Below are 20,000 nucleotides of genomic sequence, written 5' to 3'. Positions count from 1 at the left end.
ATCACATCACACCTCTGTGAGGAGACAAGAGAGCAAGCAACCTGCATCACATCACACCTCTGTGAGGAGACGAGAGAGCAAGCAGACTGTATCACATCACACCTCTGTGAGAAGACGAGAGAGAGCAAGCAGACTGTATCACATCACACTGCAATATCACACCTCTGTGAGGAGACGAGAGAGCAAGCAGACTACATCACATCACACCTCTGTGAGGAGACGAGAGAGCAAGCAACCTGCATCACATCACACCTCTGTGAGGAGACGAGAGCGAGCAAGCAGACTGCATCACATCACACCTCTGTGAGATGAGAGAGCAAGCAACCTGCATCACATCACACCTCTGTGAGGAGAAGAGAGAGAGCAAGCAGACTGTATCACATCACACCTCTGTGAGGAGATGAGAGAGAGCAAGCAGACTGCATCACATCACACCTCTGTGAGATGAGAGAGCAAGCAACCTGCATCACATCACACCTCTGTGAGGAGAAGAGAGAGAGCAAGCAACCTGCATCACATCACACCTCTGTGAGGAGATGAGAGAGAGCAAGCAGACTGTATCACATCACACCTCTGTGAGGAGACGAGAGAGCAAGCAACCTGCATCACATCACATGTGTGTGACTGTACAGTACTGCAGCTCAGGAGAGGGATGTGTGTGTGCGTGTGCGTGTGCGTGTGCGTGTGTGAGACGTACCTGCGAGATGAAAGGGCTGATCTGGTTCTTGATCTGCATGAGTCTGCCCAGCCCCCTCTCCACGATCGTGGGGAAGTTGAGCAGTCGCAGCGTGTGGCCAGTAGGGGCAGTGTCGAACACCACCACTGAGAAGTTCATGCCCTTCACTAACCTGGGAACAGCAAGACAATGGACTGAGGTTTTAAAAAACACACACATGCCAAGTGACTGAAATACGGTTATGCAGGTCAGAGCTGCAGAAGTTATTTTTTTTTTTAAACCGATATGCTACCTTTCAAGACGAGATCAAGATTTAAAATCAATTTGGAACTGAGACTTTGGTCCTCTGGATATAGAAAGTTTAATCAACATTTGAATGAGCGGAGTTTCCAAGATACAGCTTGAAAATCCGTGCGACGCAGAAGAATCACACAGTGTTGCTGTTCACGAGATGAAACATGTCAAAATGTCTGTGACGTAGATAAATACTCTTTCACTGTCACACACACAGACACAGACACTCACACAGACACAGTCACACACACACACACCGTCACACAGACACACACTGTCACACGCACACACACACAGTCACACAGACACACACTGTCACACACACTGACACACGCACGCACGCACACTGACACACAGACACACACTGTCACACGCACACACACACTGACACACAGACACACTCTGTCACACACACTGACACACAGACACACTCTGTCACACACACTGACACACAAGGTCACTCGGATAAAAACAGACCTTGATTCTGAAACTAACAACTACAAACTCAAATGCAGAACTGTCCTCTTTCGAAACAAAACTTGTGGCCACAGCTGTAGGTAACTGAGCCTCCCTCCCCCAGGGGGCACCGGCGGTGCAGAAGGCCAGGCTCACCTCATGACCTCCGCGTAGCTCATGGCCTCGTCAATGCCTGGGAAGGCGCTCATGGCCTCCTGCATCATCTTCTTTCCCATGCTCAGCATGTTATCCTCCTCGAAGAACTCATCAGGCAGCTCGGACACTCCCAGGCTGGGATCGATCTCCTGCAAACCGCACAAGAGAAAAACTGAGCGGTCAGCCGCTGAGCTTGAAGCTGAACCGCAGCGTGAACCAGGGAAACAAAATCGAAATGCTCAGGAGCCAGGAGTTTGATGTTAAACGCCTTCCCCCTTACAGCTGCATGAACAGCTCCTAATAGACAACCTGCACACACAGGTGAGGCTTATTCACGCTGCGACTCGTTCAGATTTACCAGCAGCTTAAATGTTCAAACTCCTGGCTCCTGATCATTTCAATATTAATAATAATAATACTAGACTTCATTGAGGGGAGCTCTGAACCCCAGGACTGGGTGCAGCAGCAGCAGCAGGGCTAGTGTGAGTTTGTAACCCTGCTCAAACTCCTGGCTCCTGATCATTTCAATATTAATAATAATACTAGACTTCATTGAGGGGAGCTCTGAACCCCAGGACTGGGTGCAGCAGCAGCAGCAGCAGGGCTAGTGTGAGTTTGTAACCCTGCTCAAACTCCTGGCTCCTGATCATTTCAATAATAATAATAATACTAGACTTCATTGAGGGGAGCTCTGAACCCCAGGACTGGGTGCAGCAGCAGGAGCAGCAGCAGCAGAGCTAGTGTGAGTTTGTAACCCTGCTCAAACTCCTGGCTCCTGATCATTTCAATATTAATAATAATAATACTAGACTTCATTGAGAGGAGTTCTGAACCCCAGGGCTGGGTGCAGCAGCAGGGCTAGTGTGAGTCTGTAACCCTGCTCAAACTCCTGGCTCCTGATAATTTCAATATTAATAATAATACTAGACTTAATTGAGGGGAGCTCTGAACCCCGGGACTGGGTGCAGCAGCAGCAGCAGCAGCAGGGCTAGTGTGAGTTTGTAACCCTGCTCAAACTCCTGGCTCCTGATAATTTCAATATTAATAATAATACTAGACTTAATTGAGGGGAGCTCTGAACCCCAGGACTGGGTGCAGCAGCAGCAGCAGCAGCAGCAGGAGGGCTAGTGTGAGTTTGTAACCCTGCTCAAACTCCTGGCTCCTGATCATTTCAATATTAATAATAATACTAGAATTCATTGAGGGGAGCTGTGAACCCCAGGACTGGGTGCAGCAGCAGCAGGGCTAGTGTGAGTTTGTAACCCTGCTCAAACTCCTGGCTCCTGATCATTTCAATATTAATAATAATACTAGACTTCATTGAGGGGAGCTGTGAACCCCAGGACCCCCCCCCCCCCGGAGGTTGTTACTCACCATGGCAAACAGGTTGTCGTAACCTTTGACCTTGGTGGGCACCTTGGAGAACTTCTGGTCGAAGGCGTCGGAGATGTTGTGGGCGGGGTCTGTAGAGATAATGAGCACGCTCTCTCTCACCGACGCCAGCTGGACAGCCAGGCTGCAACTACAGAGAGCGAGCAGGGCTCGGGTCAAATCCACCCCCAACGCGTTAGCAAATCCACCCCCAATCCACAACCAGCCGCTTCCAGCACACCACCGAGCAGAATCCCGACCCGCAGCGTCCCGATAAAACGGGCTTCTCAGGACAGCAGCATCAGCAAATTACTTCACCTGAAGCCGCTGTCTGTCAGTCAATTAAAATTGTTCAGCTGCTTTCATTGGAAGCCAATCACAGTGATTATGTTATAATACAAATATTATTATTCACACTGCCCAGTATAAAAACATTTAAAAAATTTGTTTATAAGCTATATTCTGTAAGTAGAATTCATGTTAGTTTAAAGCATGTAAACACTATTGTGGGCAGCAGTGTGGAGTAGCGGTCAGGGCTCTGGACTCTTGACCGGAGGGTCGTGGGTTCAATCCCAGGTGGGGGACACTGCTGCTGTACCCTTGAGCAAGGTACTTTACCTAGATTGCTCCAGTAAAAACCCAACTGTATAAATGGGGAATTGTATGTAAAAATAATGTGATATCTTGTAACAATTGTAAGTCGCCCTGGATAAGGGCGTCTGTTAAGAAATATTACAATTCAAACACAAACAGGTTTTACAGTCACATAGCAACACGTCACCGCTAATACTAAATCCTAATCCTCATAAATATATTGTCGTCATACACAACGCGAAATGAAATAAAAGATTAAATTCAGCTACGTCGCTTTCAGTATTGTTTTACAAGCTGGACTCGTGTTAAATGGTTTGTTGTCTCGACACAGCGAGTCCTGGTGCGGTGTCTGGAGGAGTTCATGTCATGTTTTCTGCTGTACGGTCTATATTTCCGACAACAATCGTATTGTCCCCTAGCATTGAAGTATATACTTCATTACTATTTATTTCTTAGCAGACACCCTTATCCAGGGCGACTTACAATTGTTACAAGATATCACATTATTTTTACATACAATTACCCATTTATACAGTTGGGTTTTTACTGGAGCAATCTAGGTAAAGTACCTTGCTCAAGGGTACAGCAGCAGTGTCCCCCCACCTGGGATTGAACCCACGACCCTCCGGTCAAGAGTCCAGAGCCCTGACCACTACTCCACACTGCTGCCATGTCATATACGTTTAACATGGGGCCAAATATACAGGAACCCCTGTACCAAAAATAAACAAACTAGACAGATAGATAGATAGATAGATAGATAGATAGATAGATAGATAGATAGATAGATAGATAGAGAGAGATAGAGAGAGATAGATAGATAGATAGAGAGAGATAGATAGAGAGAGATAGATAGAGAGAGATAGATAGACAGACTAAAATCACGTCGTGTCTTCTAAACCCAGAATTGAAAAAAAAAACCACGCATTTATTAATAACACGTATTATTTAAATTCTGTTTGTTTTTTTTAAATCAAATGTAGAAAACGATGTACGTAACAAATGAGATAATGCGTGTAAACAGAGACGCGTACTGCGGTCTCGTCAGCATTAATATATATATATTAATATTAATATTCGGTATGTCGCTTCACCTGCAAGTCGTTTTGCCCACGCCGCCTTTCCCTCCGACAAATATCCATTTCAACGATTTCTGCTCGACGATGTTTTTCAGAGTGGGTTCCAGCGGCTCCACGTCGGGCGCGTCTTCAAACTCCTCTTCCACTGCGGCTGCTGCTGCCATGTTGGGAGCGGGGGTGGGTGGTGATGTTTCGCAGCGCCGAAGGGTTACAACAGCGGAGAGGCGGTTAGGAAACTGGCGCCATTTGGGCTCCGCTAAGCAGAGCCGAACCAACGGCCGGCCGGAGCCAAGATGGCGGATACGCGGGCACAGTTTCATCGACCCGGGTGCGTACCAACTCGGGGCGTCTTAAAGGGGTGTGCGGGTCAGAATATTCCAGAAAAACAACAACACCACCACCACGTAAACGCAATTTATATTTAAAATAAAAACGAGCAGTCCCAATTCTGTACGTGGAAAATGCTTAGAGGAAAGGAATCGTAAGGGATTCATCTTGTCGGTCTGTGGGGGGGTGTGTGTGTAAACCGAGCGCTGTGCCGTGCAGTTTAGGAATAAACCATTACAAGAAAGCAGTCATGACGTAAGCGCGTCATTGTTAAAAAAAAAAACAACAGCTGCAGGTTCAAGCTCCTGAATTATTAATATTATTATTATTATTATTATTATTATTATTATTATTATTATTATTATTATTATTATTATTTATTTCTTAGCAGACGCCCTTATCCAGGGCGACTTACAGTCGTAAACAAAAACAAATACATTCAAGTGTTACAATACAAGTAATACAATAAGAACAAGAAATACAATAACTTTTGTTCAAGTGTGACAAACCACAATTCAATAATACAGCAGATAATAGTGAAAGTTACATCAGGATATGATTAAATAGTGATAGTTACATCAGGATATGATTAAGTACAAAATACTACAGGTTAAACACTTGGCAGATTACAGTATTCTGAAGTACAGGATTAAATGCAGTAAAATAGGGGGCAGATAAGAGCAAAATAAAGCACATTTACATGAAGGGTGATAGTGTCCCAGGATACAAACAGAGGAGTTCTACAGGTGCTGTTTGAAGAGGTGAGTCTTAAGGAGGCGCCGGAATGTGGTCAGGGACTGGGCAGTCCTGACATCTGTAGGAAGGTCATTCCACCACTGCGGAGCAAGGGTGGAGAAGGAGCGGGCTCTGGAGGCAGGGGAGCGTAGCGGAGGTAGAGCCAGTCTTCTAGTGCAGGTGGAGCGGAGAATTATTAATATTATGAACCCGTTAAGTGCTGTTGTCTTCATTTGAGGAACTTCACATATATATATGAAGAAGGTTCAATTGAGACTGACCTCTTCTGTAAACCTACTGACATGCACCAGTATTTACACGTGTCCTCTGCACATCCGACACACACTAAAAGGGCAATCCCAAAGGGTCTAGGAATAAGAGTACGAAGAATATGCTCAAAAGAAAAGTGAAACAAAGAAATGTATTAAAAATTAATCTTTAAAAAAAGAGGATACAAAGAAAGAATTATAGAGACGGAGTTAAGGAAAGTGGATAAACTAGAAAGAGATGATCTGCTAGATTATAAAAATAGAGATTAAAAGGTCAAAAGAGTCCCATTAATAATGACTTACTCTAAACTTTTGCCCAGTATTTCTAAGATAGTTTGGAAACACTTGCGGATTCTACATAATTCAGAAAAATTAAAAAAAAGTATTTCTTCAGGCCCCAGTTGTAGCATTCAAAAGAGAAGCTAATTTAGGTGATATTTTAGTTCACAGTAAACATAAAAGAATAATTGACAAAATAGGTTCTACGAACATGTGCACTAGTAGATGTAAAGTGTGTAAATACATAGACAAACGTAAAAATATAATTAAACATAAGAACACCACATATCCACTAAAAACTAATACCTGCTGTAAAAATAGCAATGTTGTTTATGGAATAGCCTGTGAAAAATGTGATGAAATCAAATATGTTGGAGAGACTGGAACTACTTTATATAAAAGAATTCAGAACCACCTTTCATTAATTAGAAATAAAAAAATGAATGAACCAATAGTGCAGCACTTCACCAGTCAGGGACATGACATAAATGATGTAAAGTTTGTAGTATTAGAACAGCTCAAATTAGACAATGCGACATATAGAAGAATAAAAGAAAGTAAATGGATAAATAGACTGAACACGATTATGCCAGCGGGACTCAACAGAAAAGAATGAACTAATAAACTTCAATAAATATATAACATTTAAATAAATAAACAAAATTCATTCAAAGTTGTGCATGCTGATGCGCTGGGGAGGCCAAATCTAGACTGATCCTCAGAGCCAGCATCGCATGATATAATAAAAATATAAGTTTATATAAAGTAGTGTTAATTAGAATTAATACAGATTGAAAGATAGAAGTAAAAATGACGTCACGATATATAGAACAGCATGACATCATGTAAGAATAAATCATGGATTTGAATATAAACAATAACAAGTAGTTGTCATGCCGTCAAAAACCTATAAATACCTCCAATGTTTTGATTCAAACACAGGCTCCCTTGAGAAAGATACGGACAACATATCGAAACGTTGGGCATTAATATATACATTTGAGTTTAATATATATAAATAAAGACATTAATGACGTTCTTAACGGGTTAATACATCTTTTCTTTCTTTATTTATTTATTTTTGCTGTTGGAATGGGCATAAACAATGTCTGAAATGTATATTGCAACTAATATGAAACGGAATTAAATAATACATCAGGCGTCTAAAAGTTATTTACAAGTTGCCACGGTACCCGAATGCATGTGTAATTAACTGGAATTCATTGCTTTTCATGGCGTGAAATACTGAATTATATTTTACTCATAACTTAAAACAAAGACAAAAAAATAAAACACTCAGCTGCAGAATCTGTAGTAATGCTAAAATCAATATGCTGTGGTACTTTTGTCTTCACGTTAAGTTTACATGTTTGCCCAATCATGTTTCTTCAAGTATTATTAGTTAAATCAGCAAACGGTGGGTCTGTTTTTCACATTCAAACTGTATATAAATCAGTACAGATAAATTAAACTATGGCTTCAGTGTCACAGTGTGGTTTAGAAACATCAGGATGCTCGTTTTTTTGAAGAGAAACGGTTTAATATATATTAAAAAAAATAATACAACACTGGATAACATGAATAAACAGTTGCAAAAATACTTCTTGCGTATTGTATGTTTACATTGGTTTTAAAACAACAAAGAGAAAGAAAAAAAAGTTAAAAAAATAAAATAAAAATACAACAAACAATAAAAATATATCAGGATAGGAAAATGACGTCACAAGTGGGCGGAGTTAGTAAACATTGCAGCCATTTCTGGAGCCCGTCGAGCACTCACAATGCTTTTAACGTATTTGCGCTCGCCCTGGCAAATGTTTATTGACATAATGAAGAATTAATAACAGCCAGTCACTTTATATTAACGATATTTTGTATTGTTATTTAAAAAAACACTGGTATATCCTGGCGCTGCAACACAGCATCTCCGCAATGTATTCAGTACTGAGTGGGCTCCAGAAATGGCGCCTGTAATTGAGTGCCGAAGTGCATCGCGGGATTGACTGTCCTGTCCTGCTTTATATTAGCCAGTCTGTCAGTCTCTGAGTTGCTGGCACCGCTGTGTTTGCTGTCAGCTCAGACACCGGGCTGTTCAAGCGAGTTCACATTTATGCTTCAGTCTCTTTAAAGCAGGGGTGCCCAATCCTGGTCCTGGAGGGCCGATGTCCCTCCTGGCTTTTGTTGCAACTGTGCCCTAAATTACTTAATTAGACCAATCAAGCCCTTATTAGAAGCCTAATTGGTCCAATTAATCAATTTAGTGTACAGTTTGAACAAAAACCAGGAGGGCATCGGCCCTCCAGGACCAGGATTGGGCACCCCTGCTTTAAGGTATAAAGTGGCTGCCGTTTGGGATTAAAACCCAGTTTGAACTCTGCTCCCAGTCCACCAGCTCTAACCACTGGGCCACACCAGCACCGAGTCACAGAGTAAAGTCACTCTACATGGAAATGTAACGGACCATTTAAAAAAAAAGATATACTTTATAAAAAAAATAATAATGATAATAATAATAATAATAATAATAATAATGACACAAGGCAGTGACAAAAGACACTCTGGCGAATGTGGGATTCCTGTACTTAAAACAGGTGTCACATTCTGTTAAAAAAAAAAAAAAAACTCACACACACACACACACAACCCCAACAATCAATCACAATCCCTTTCCCTGAGGTTTCTCTCTGTTTGTGACGGGAGGGAGGGAGGGGCTACAGGATTTATTTGGTCTGATATTTTGGTTGAGTGATTTTACTGGACTGAAGCCTGTCTCTGAGTGTGTGTGCGTGTGTGTCCATGTGTGTGTGTAAGTGTCTGTGTGTGTGTCTCTCTGTGTGTGTGAGTGTGTGTGTGAGAGTGTGAGTGTGAGTGTGTGAGAGAGAGAGACAGCGTGACTCTGTGTGTGTGTGTGTGTGTCTCTCTGTGTGTGTGAGTGTGTGTGTGAGAGTGTGAGTGTGAGTGTGTGAGAGAGAGAGACAGCGTGACTCTGTGTGTGTGTGTGTGTGTCTCTCTGTGTGTGTGAGTGTGTGTGTGAGAGTGTGAGTGTGAGTGTGTGAGAGAGAGAGACAGCGTGACTCTGTGTGTGTGTGTGTCTCTCTGTGTGTGAGAGAGAGAGTGTGAGTGTGCCTCTGTGTGTGAGTTTGAGTGTGTGTGTGTTCACGTGTGTGTGTTCACGTGTGTGTGTTCACGTGTGTGTGTTCACGTGTGTCTACAGGCTGTCGTTCTCCTCCGGCACGGCTTTCAGTCTGCTGAGCGCAGCGTGAATCCTGAACTGCGTGCGAGATTCCATCGAGTACTCCTTGTAGTTATGCCTGAAAAAAATACAACAGAAACACTGCTTATAGTTTATATATACACACACACACACGCACACAGCCAGAGAGCCAGACACACGCAAGCACACACACACTGAGACACACACACACACACACTGAGACACACTGAGACACACACACACACACTGAGACACACACACACACACACACGCACAGCAAGAGAGCCAGACACACGCACGCACACACACACACACTGAGACACGCGCGCACACACTGAGACACACACACACACAGAGACACACACACACTGAGACACATACACACACACACAGACACACGCACACACACACACGCGCGCACACAACACACTGAGACACACACACACACACTGAGACATACACACACAGGGAGGGTGGGCTTGCTTCTCTGGCTCAGTGGTTGCGAGTCCTGCCTCTCCAATGCCAAGTGACTGCATTTTGTCTTTTTTTTAAAAATCTGCCATTTTAACTTATTTCAACTCTGCGAGCGCCCGATATTCAACACACACACACACGCACGCACACACACACACACACAGAGACACACACACACATAGAGACACACGCACGCACACACACACACTGACACGCGCACACACACACACACACTGAGACCCTGTTCTCTGCTTATCGCCCCCACACTGCACTGGCTGTAATATAAGGGGGCGGAGCTCTTGATAATATTCCCTTGGTTGTTATTATCAGTCATGATAACACGCAGCTCGTTTGCACCTCTCTGAATATCGCTTTGTGAAAAGCCGGTTCCTGCTCTTTGCATGTCAGGACTCCAGCGTTTGCACACACTGGAGCTGCTCAGCTTTCTTCAGCTCTTGTGAGCCTTTGTGAGAGCTGCCTGGAGCCTGCAGCAGGGGGCGCTGTCCGATTAGACTCACTTGGCGCGCTGCAGCAGTCTGATCGCCTCTTCCTTGCGTCCCAGTCGAATGTACATCAGGCTCAGTTCCAGCAGAGCGTTGGGAACCAGATAGTCATCATGGTGAATATGCTTCTCACTGCCAGAGACAGACACACAGACAGACAGGCAGACAGACAGGCAGACAGGCAGACAGACAGACAGACAGACAGACAGACAGACAGACAATTACAGTACAGGCCGTTATGGGAGCCGTTGACCGAGCGCATTTTAATAACTGCTAACATGTTCTCCGGTCACTCCAGCTCAAGTGGACCGCATTCTGCGGAGATGTTTGCTTGTTTAATATCAGACTGAACCCCTCCGCGTTCCCGTGGCTCGCTGCGCGTCTAACTGTACCCTGTGAAGCGTCCTGTCTGTGCATCTGTTTCATAACGCATGCACCTTCAGTTTTCTTTCAGAAGTTATGAGAGGGCAACTCCTGCAACATTTTGTACATCGTATTTACTGTACATATAGATCAGCAAAGAAACATATTGCACAGCGTTTCTGAACACATTTCTGAACACCGTGTGTGTGTCATTACATTATGCCATGCATATGAAAATATGAATGCATCTGACTCTTTAGTATTACTGACTTCAGGGGTATTAAGATGAATGTGCATCTATCTGAATATAACGTGTGTCTGACTGAACAGTGAAAAATGTGTAAAGAGATTGCAGGTGTGCAGTGTAGAGTACCTGGTGCAGGTGTGCGTGCAGTGTGGGGTACCTGGTGCAGGTGTGTGTGCAGTGTAGAGTACCTGGTGCAGGTGTGCGTGCAGTGTAGAGTACCTGGTGCAGGTGTGCGTGCAGTGTAGAGTACCTGGTGCAGGTGTGTGTGCAGTGTGGGGTACCTGGTGCAGGTGTGTGTGCAGTGTAGAGTACCTGGTGCAGGTGTGTGTGCAGTGTGGGGTACCTGGTGCAGGTGTGCGTGCAGTGTAGAGTACCTGGTGCAGGAGGGCGTGCAGTGTAGAGTACCTGGTGCAGGTGTGCGTGCAGTGTAGAGTACCTGGTGCAGGAGTGCGTGCAGTGTAGAGTACCTGGTGCAGGTGTGTGTGCAGTGTGGGGTACCTGGTGCAGGTGTGCAGTGTGGGGTACCTGGTGCAGGTGTGCGTGCAGTGTAGAGTACCTGGTGCAGGTGTGTGTGCAGTGTGGGGTACCTGGTGCAGGTGTGCGTGCAGTGTAGAGTACCTGGTGCAGGTGTGTGTGCAGTGTGGGGTACCTGGTGCAGGTGTGCGTGCAGTGTAGAGTACCTGGTGCAGGTGTGTGTGCAGTGTGGGGTACCTGGTGCAGGTGTGCGTGCAGTGTAGAGTACCTGGTGCAGGTGTGTGTGCAGTGTGGGGTACCTGGTGCAGGTGTGCGTGCAGTGTAGAGTACCTGGTGCAGGTGTGTGTGCAGTGTGGGGTACCTGGTGCAGGTGTGCGTGCAGTGTAGAGTACCTGGTGCAGGTGTGTGTGCAGTGTGGGGTACCTGGTGCAGGTGTGCGTGCAGTGTAGAGTACCTAGTGCAGGTGTGCGTGCAGTGTAGAGTACCTGGTGCAGGAGTGCGTGCAGTGTAGAGTACCTGGTGCAGGTGTGTGTGCAATGTGGGGTACCTGGTGCAGGTGTGTGTGCAGTGTAGAGTACCTGGTGCAGGTGTGTGTGCAGTGTAGAGTACCTGGTGCAGGAGTGCGTGCAGTGTAGAGTACCTGGTGCAGGTGTGTGTGCAATGTGGGGTACCTGGTGCAGGTGTGTGTGCAATGTGGGGTACCTGGTGCAGGTGTGTGTGCAGTGTAGAGTACCTGGTGCAGGTGTGTGTGCAGTGTAGAGTACCTGGTGCAGGTGTGTGTGCAGTGTGGGGTACCTGGTGCAGGTGTGTGTGCAGTGTGGGGTACCTGGTGCAGGTGTGTGTGCAGTGTGGGGTACCTGGAGCAGGTGTGTGTGCAGTGTGGGGTACCTGGAGCAGATGTGCATGAAGCAGGCCTCTGCCCTGTCGATCTGCCCCTGATTCCTGAAGCACAGGCCCTTCAGCAGGGTGATGACACAGCTGTCGTCACTCGAATACTCGTTCACTGCGGGGAGACACAAACACTCAGCCAGCTTCGATCAATGACCCTTTCCCCACCACATGTTTGAATGACTCCAGCATCGCATGCTGTAGAAGCTGGTTTGAGTTCTGGAGCTGCTCTTCTTAGCTTCCAGCTGCCTGCCACAAACATACGCAACGCAGACTAGACCACCCAGTCTTTATTATATTCCATGAGTGCCCGAGCTTTGAAGTGGCAGGCAACTAGAGGGCGATCTCTCTCTCTCACGGTTACAGATAACCCTCAGGCTGACCCCAGCGACATCACAATTTCTTTAAAGCAGCTATCTATCACACAGCTCTCACTCGTGGAGTTTCGAAAGAAACACCCGTCACAGTGACCGTGTTTTCGTGAGCGATGTTACCTGGGCCTTCGTGCAGCTTGCGTTCAGCCTCTAGCAGCGTCTCCATCACCCCTTGAGTCAGAGCCTCGTCCTTCTCAATCATCGCAAACCCGTTCCACATGTACATCATTTCCTGCAACACAGCGCCCCCTGTACATCACTCCCTGCGTTTACAAAGCAATTCTGTACCATATCAGGTGTGTTTTAAAAATGGAATTACTGGGTATGCTTGCCCGTCCTCGAATGAAGGCAGGTTAATATCGATTTCATGACTTTATTACAGCGGCATGTTTCTAAGTGTTCAGTGGCTGCCTCTAATCAAGAGGGTGCTTACCTTCGTGTGTCACACACAGCAAGGAGTGGGCGACTTTTCTCCTCTCCTTTAAGAACTGATACCCGTTAAGACAGTCGTGTCTCTCAATCACACACTGAGACATCTCAGTAACATCGATTTCATTTCCGGAAGAGCCTCCTCTTTATTCGTGTAAACGCAGTCACGCAGAACGGAACGCGCATCCTGCAGAAAATACTTTCTTTTTCATTCTAGCTTCAATAAAAAGATCAGTCACTTATTAACACGCTCGTCAGTACGTTCCGCTGGTCAATGAAAAAAAAGAGTCAGGCTGATTTCAAAGCCCATTTAGCCGTTTCACAGAGAAAAAATAAATAAAATTTGAAGGCGTTTCTGAGTTGTGAGTGAGAGACACGGGCAGGTATCAAATTCTTAAGGGAGGAGTAAAGCACTGACATCCCAAGCTTGACTCTGTGACACACATGGCGAGCACCGCGGCCCCAGCGACGCGCTCTCTGGGCTCCGCCCGCGCTGGGACTGTCAGTCCGGCTCACCAGCACAGGGACCGGCAGCGTTCTCGGGGTGTCGCTGTTGTAGCGCCGGGCCTTGCGGATTGCAAACTTCTCGGTGGGGGGAGACTTCCCAGCGATCTTCTGCTTGTAGGAGGGCACCTGCCTGGGGGGGGGGCGGGTTCAAAATGAGAGAGAGAGAGAGACGATCATCAGGGCATTACAGAGGGAGGGTGGGCTTGCTTCTCTGGCTCAGTGGTTGCGAGTCCTGCCTCTCCAATGCTAAGTGACTGCATTTTGTCTTTTTTTTTTAAATCTGCCATTTCAACTCATTTCAACTCTGCGAGCGCCCGATATTCAACACACACACACGCACGCACGCACGCACGCACACACACACACACACAGACAGCAGTGTGGAGTAGTGGTTAGGGCTCTGGACTCTTGACCGGGGGGTCGTGGGTTCAATCCCAGGTGGGGGACACTGCTGCTGTACCCTTGAGCAAGGTACTTTACCTAGATTGCTCCAGTAAAAACCCAACTGTATGAATGGGAAATTGTATGTAAAAATAATGTGATATCTTCTAACAATTGTATGTCACCCTGGATAAGGGCGTCTGCTAAGAAATAAATAATAATGAGACACACACAAAGACACACAGGCACACCCACATTGACACACACACACACAGAGACAGACACACACAGAGACACACCCACCCACCCACACACACACACAGACACACACACACACACAGAGACAGACACACACAGAGACACACCCACCCACCCACACACACACACAGACACACACACACACAGAGACAGACACACACAGAGACACACCCACCCACCCACACACACACACAGAGACAGACACACACACACACACAGACACACAGAAGAAGAAATGTAATTGACAAACTGAAAACTCATTATTTTATTAAATTAGCTGCAGCTCTTATTAAATATCTGGTGAGTTTTCATGTGACCGATGGCTTTGCTTCTTCATGAAGTATTTCTAGTGACTGATGAGAACCCTGCAGGACTCCTGACTCTCCCTGGATAGAGAGCTGTGCTCCGTTTCTGAATCCTCTGTACTCTCTCGCTCGCTCGCGCGCTCTCTTTCTGTACACATGAGCCACGGCAGAAAGGTGGGGCCGAGCACAGTGGAAAGGTCATATTATAAATGCCTTGAATCAACGTGAATTCCATTCCTAAACCTTACACTGGCACCTGAAGGGATGTCAAGTGCGTCGCCACAGAGGGGCAAAACGCAGGGGGGAGTGTTCTGGAGCTTCCTGCCTGAAACACTGCATCTCTGAAGACAGCCTGCAGGGGGCAGCACGTACCTGAAGAGCTCCACCTCATTGTCTCCAAAAGGGCGTTCCTCTCCCGGGGGTAACATGCTGAGGAAGGCAGCTTTCATGTACACGTACATGGCCTGAGGAGAGAAGAGACGGGAGCCAGAACACACTGAGATTATTACTGAAACACACTGAGATTATTACTGAAACACACTGAGATTATTACTGAAACACACTGAGATTATTATTAAACACACTGAGATTATTATTAAACACACTGAGATTATTACTGAAACACACAGAGATTATTACTGAAACACACAGAGATTATTACTGAAACACACTGAGATTATTACTGAAACACACTGAGATTATTATTAAACACACTGAGATTATTACTGAAACACACTGAGATTATTATTAAACACACTGAGATTATTACTGAAACACTGAGATTATTACTAAACACACTGAGATTATTACTGAAACACACTGAGATTATTACTGAAACACACTGAGATTATTATTAAACACACTGAGATTATTACTGAAACACACTGAGATTATTACTGAAACACACTGAGATTATTATTAAACACACTGAGATTATTATTAAACACACTGAGATTATTATTAAACACACTGAGATTATTACTGAAACACACTGAGATTATTACTGAAACACACTGAGATTAGTATTAAACACACTGAGATTATTATTAAACACACTGAGATTATTATTAAACACACTGAGATTATTACTGAAACACACTGAGATTATTACTGAACACACAGAGATTATTACTGAAACACACTGAGATTATTACTGAACACACAGAGATTATTACTGAAACACACTGAGATTATTATTAAACACACTGAGATTATTACTGAAACACACTGAGATTATTACTGAACACACAGAGATTATTACTGAAACACACTGAGATTATTATTAAACACACTGAGATTATTACTGAAACACACTGAGATTATTATTAAACACACTGAGATTATTATTAAACACACTGAGATTATTACTGAAACACACTGAGATTATTACTGAACACACAGAGATTATTACTGAAACACACTGAGATTATTATTAAACACACTGAGATTATTACTGAAACACACTGAGATTATTACTGAACACACAGAGATTATTACTGAAACACACTGAGATTATTATTAAACACACTGAGATTATTACTGAAACACACTGAGATTATTACTGAACACACAGAGATTATTATTAAACACACTGAGATTATTATTAAACACACTGAGATTATTATTAAACACACTGAGATTATTACTGAAACACACTGAGATTATTATTAAACACACTGAGATTATTATTAAACACACTGAGATTATTATTAAACACACTGAGATTATTACTGAAACACACTGAGATTATTACTGAAACACACTGAGATTATTATTAAACACACTGAGATTATTACTAAACACACTGAGATTATTACTAAACACACTGAGATTATTATTAAACACACTGAGATTATTATTAAACACACTGAGATTATTACTAAACACACTGAGATTATTACTGAAACACACTGAGATTATTACTGAAACACACTGAGATTATTACTGAAACACACTGAGATTATTATTAAACACACTGAGATTATTACTGAAACACACTGAGAGTATTATTAAACACACTGAGATTATTATTAAACACACTGAGATTATTACTAAACACACTGAGATTATTACTGAAACACACTGAGATTATTATTAAACACACTGAGATTATTACTGAAACACACTGAGATTATTACTAAACACACTGAGATTATTATTAAACACACTGAGATTATTACTAAACACACTGAGATTATTACTGAAACACACTGAGATTATTACTGAAACACACTGAGATTATTATTAAACACACTGAGATTATTACTGAAACACACTGAGATTATTACTAAACACACTGAGATTATTATTAAACACACTGAGATTATTACTAAACACACTGAGATTATTACTAAACACACTGAGATTATTACTGAAACACACTGAGATTATTACTGAAACACACTGAGATTATTATTAAACACACTGAGATTATTATTAAACACACTGAGATTATTATGTGACCGTGGTAAAAGCTACAGCCGTCCTGTGTGGATACCTTGGACCAGCGGCTCTCCTTGCTCAGCAGGTCTGCGTAGAAGTAAGCCATCTTCCAGACCCGCTTGTAGGTGAAGCACCACATGAGCTCCCAGTAACACATGTGATGGAACTGCTTCCATGCCTGCTGGGCAGCACAGCCATCCTCGAAGAGAGAGATCGCCTGCAAGAGCAAATCAGAGATCTGCATCAACACCACAGTGAGAGAGCTGCATCACCACAATGAGAGAGCTGCATCAACACCACAATGAGAGAGCTGCATCAACACCACAATGAGAGAGCTGCATCAACACCACAATGAGAGAGCCGCATCAACACCACAGTGAGAGAGCTGCATCACCACAATGAGAGAGCTGCATCAACACCACAATGAGAGAGCTGCATCAACACCACAATGAGAGAGCTGCATCAACACCACAATGAGAGAGCTGCATCAACACCACAATGAGAGAGCTGCATCAACACCACAATGAGAGAGCTGCATCAACACCACAATGAGAGAGCTGCATCAACACCACAGAGAGCTGCATCAACACCACAGTGAGAGAGCCGCATCAACACCACAATGAGAGAGCTGCATCAACACCACAATGAGAGAGCCGCATCAACACCACAATGAGAGAGCTGCATCAACACCACAATGAGAGAGCTGCATCAACACCACAATGAGAGAGCTGCATCAACACCACAATGAGAGAGCTGCATCAACACCACAATGAGAGAGCTGCATCAACACCACAATGAGAGAGCTGCATCAACACCACAGTGAGAGAGCTGCGTCAACACCACAATGAGAGAGCTGCATCAACACCACAATGAGAGAGCTGCATCAACACCACAATGAGAGAGCCGCATCAACACCACAATGAGAGAGCTGCATCAACACCACAATGAGAGAGCTGCATCAACACCACAATGAGAGAGCTGCATCAACACCACAATGAGAGAGCCGCATCAACACCACAGTGAGAGAGCTGCATCACCACAATGAGAGAGCTGCATCAACACCACAATGAGAGAGCTGCATCAACACCACAATGAGAGAGCTGCATCAACACCACAATGAGAGAGCTGCATCAACACCACAATGAGAGAGCTGCATCAACACCACAATGAGAGAGCTGCATCAACACCACAATGAGAGAGCTGCATCAACACCACAGAGAGCTGCATCAACACCACAGTGAGAGAGCCGCATCAACACCACAATGAGAGAGCTGCATCAACACCACAATGAGAGAGCCGCATCAACACCACAATGAGAGAGCTGCATCAACACCACAATGAGAGAGCTGCATCAACACCACAATGAGAGAGCTGCATCAACACCACAATGAGAGAGCTGCATCAACACCACAATGAGAGAGCTGCATCAACACCACAATGAGAGAGCTGCATCAACACCACAGTGAGAGAGCTGCGTCAACACCACAATGAGAGAGCTGCATCAACACCACAATGAGAGAGCTGCATCAACACCACAATGAGAGAGCCGCATCAACACCACAATGAGAGAGCTGCATCAACACCACAATGAGAGAGCTGCATCAACACCACAATGAGAGAGCTGCATCAACACCACAATGAGAGAGCTGCATCAACACCACAATGAGAGAGCTGCATCAACACCACAATGAGAGAGCTGCATCAACACCACAATGAGAGAGCTGCATCAATGAGCCATCACAATCAGCACCCAGCGGCTCCAAAAAGCTCTGACCCTGACATTAGAGTTAATTTGTTTAGGCTTGACTTAGGATCACTGTGATTCTCATGATCGTTTTTAGACTATGATCGATAACTAAGGCTGTATTCCTGTGAAACGTACCCACTGCCAATTTCTGTAAGAACAGTGTAAACAGACAAAATAAACACAGCAAACGTGTGTCTGATCAACACATCGCCTGTCACACTGCATTCAGGAAGCTGGCAGCCGGTTTAGCTTGCTTCCTGTAAATGACTGAATACACACTGCACAGAGCTGCACCGTTTCTTTAAAATGTCTTTCAACGAAAAAAAGACACCAGCTGCATCGAAGAAAGATGGGCAATCCGTCTGCTGAAGATCACAAACATCCACAGAAATTCCATTTAAAGAAACTCTCTCCTCAGCCTCACCTGGTTTATATTCCCCTTGATTTCTTCTATCCTGCCCGCGAAAAATAGGAATATCGCCCCCTGCAGAGAGAGAGAGAGCAATGCACACGGGAGAATACTGATTAGCCGTTTTTAAATGATGTCTCAATCCTAAAATTCAAAGCGATGCAAAACGTTTGGCCATCGCTGTGCACACATATCACAGAAGGGTTCAAAAGCAAACCTTCCACCTGGATCCAGGATCACACACACACACAGAACACTGCAGCATCAGCAATACTATCTCATGCACTCAGCACTGCGTTACTGGATCCAGGATCACACACACACACAGAACACTGCAGCATCAGCAATACTATCTCATGCCCTCAGCACCGCGTTACTGGATCCAGGATCACACACACACAGAGAACACTGCAGCATCATCAATACTATCTCATGCACTCAGCACCGCGTTACTGGATCCAGGATCACACACACAGAACACTGCAGCATCAGCAATACTATCTCATGCACTCAGCACTGCGTTACTGGATCCAGGATCACACACACAGAACACTGCAGCATCAGCAATACTATCTCATGCACTCAGCACTGCGTTACTGGATCCAGGATCACACACACAGAGAACACTGCAGCATCAGCAATACTATCTCATGCACTCAGCACCGCGTTACTGGATCCAGGATCACACACACACAGAGAACACTGCAGCATCAGCAATACTATCTCATGCACTCAGCACTGCGTTACTG

The 20,000-nt window shown here is 44.6% G+C and overlaps 2 protein-coding genes across 4 annotated transcripts in view; both read right to left on the bottom strand.

Annotated features, from left to right (window-relative positions):
* Positions 1–4,961, bottom strand: part of LOC117965571 (ATPase GET3) — an 8,184-nt gene extending 3,223 nt beyond the window's left edge. The window contains exons 1-4 of the mRNA XM_059007052.1: positions 4,642–4,961; positions 2,957–3,104; positions 1,583–1,731; positions 698–848 (exon numbers count right to left, since the gene is read on the bottom strand). Of these exons, the coding sequence (XP_058863035.1) occupies positions 698–848; positions 1,583–1,731; positions 2,957–3,104; positions 4,642–4,946 (753 nt within the window). The 5' untranslated portion in view covers positions 4,947–4,961. The remainder of the gene's footprint in view (positions 1–697; positions 849–1,582; positions 1,732–2,956; positions 3,105–4,641) is intronic.
* Positions 4,962–9,223: 4,262 nt separating this feature from the next.
* Positions 9,224–20,000, bottom strand: part of LOC117965660 (tetratricopeptide repeat protein 39A-like) — a 26,483-nt gene continuing 15,706 nt past the window's right edge. For all 3 annotated transcript variants that reach the window (XM_059006853.1, XM_059006854.1, XM_059006852.1), the window contains exons 11-18: positions 19,267–19,326; positions 17,151–17,312; positions 15,026–15,117; positions 13,719–13,839; positions 12,894–13,005; positions 12,400–12,514; positions 10,443–10,559; positions 9,224–9,547 (exon numbers count right to left, since the gene is read on the bottom strand). In XM_059006853.1, coding sequence (XP_058862836.1) covers positions 9,445–9,547; positions 10,443–10,559; positions 12,400–12,514; positions 12,894–13,005; positions 13,719–13,839; positions 15,026–15,117; positions 17,151–17,312; positions 19,267–19,326 — 882 coding nt within the window. In that variant the 3' untranslated portion in view covers positions 9,224–9,444. The remainder of the gene's footprint in view (positions 9,548–10,442; positions 10,560–12,399; positions 12,515–12,893; positions 13,006–13,718; positions 13,840–15,025; positions 15,118–17,150; positions 17,313–19,266; positions 19,327–20,000) is intronic.

This window comes from Acipenser ruthenus, chromosome 34 (genome assembly GCF_902713425.1).
Source record: "Acipenser ruthenus chromosome 34, fAciRut3.2 maternal haplotype, whole genome shotgun sequence".
NCBI classification, from domain to species: domain Eukaryota; kingdom Metazoa; phylum Chordata; class Actinopteri; order Acipenseriformes; family Acipenseridae; genus Acipenser; species Acipenser ruthenus.
Note: the sequence above shows the minus strand (reverse complement) of the source record. Positions and strands in the feature narration are given on the sequence as shown.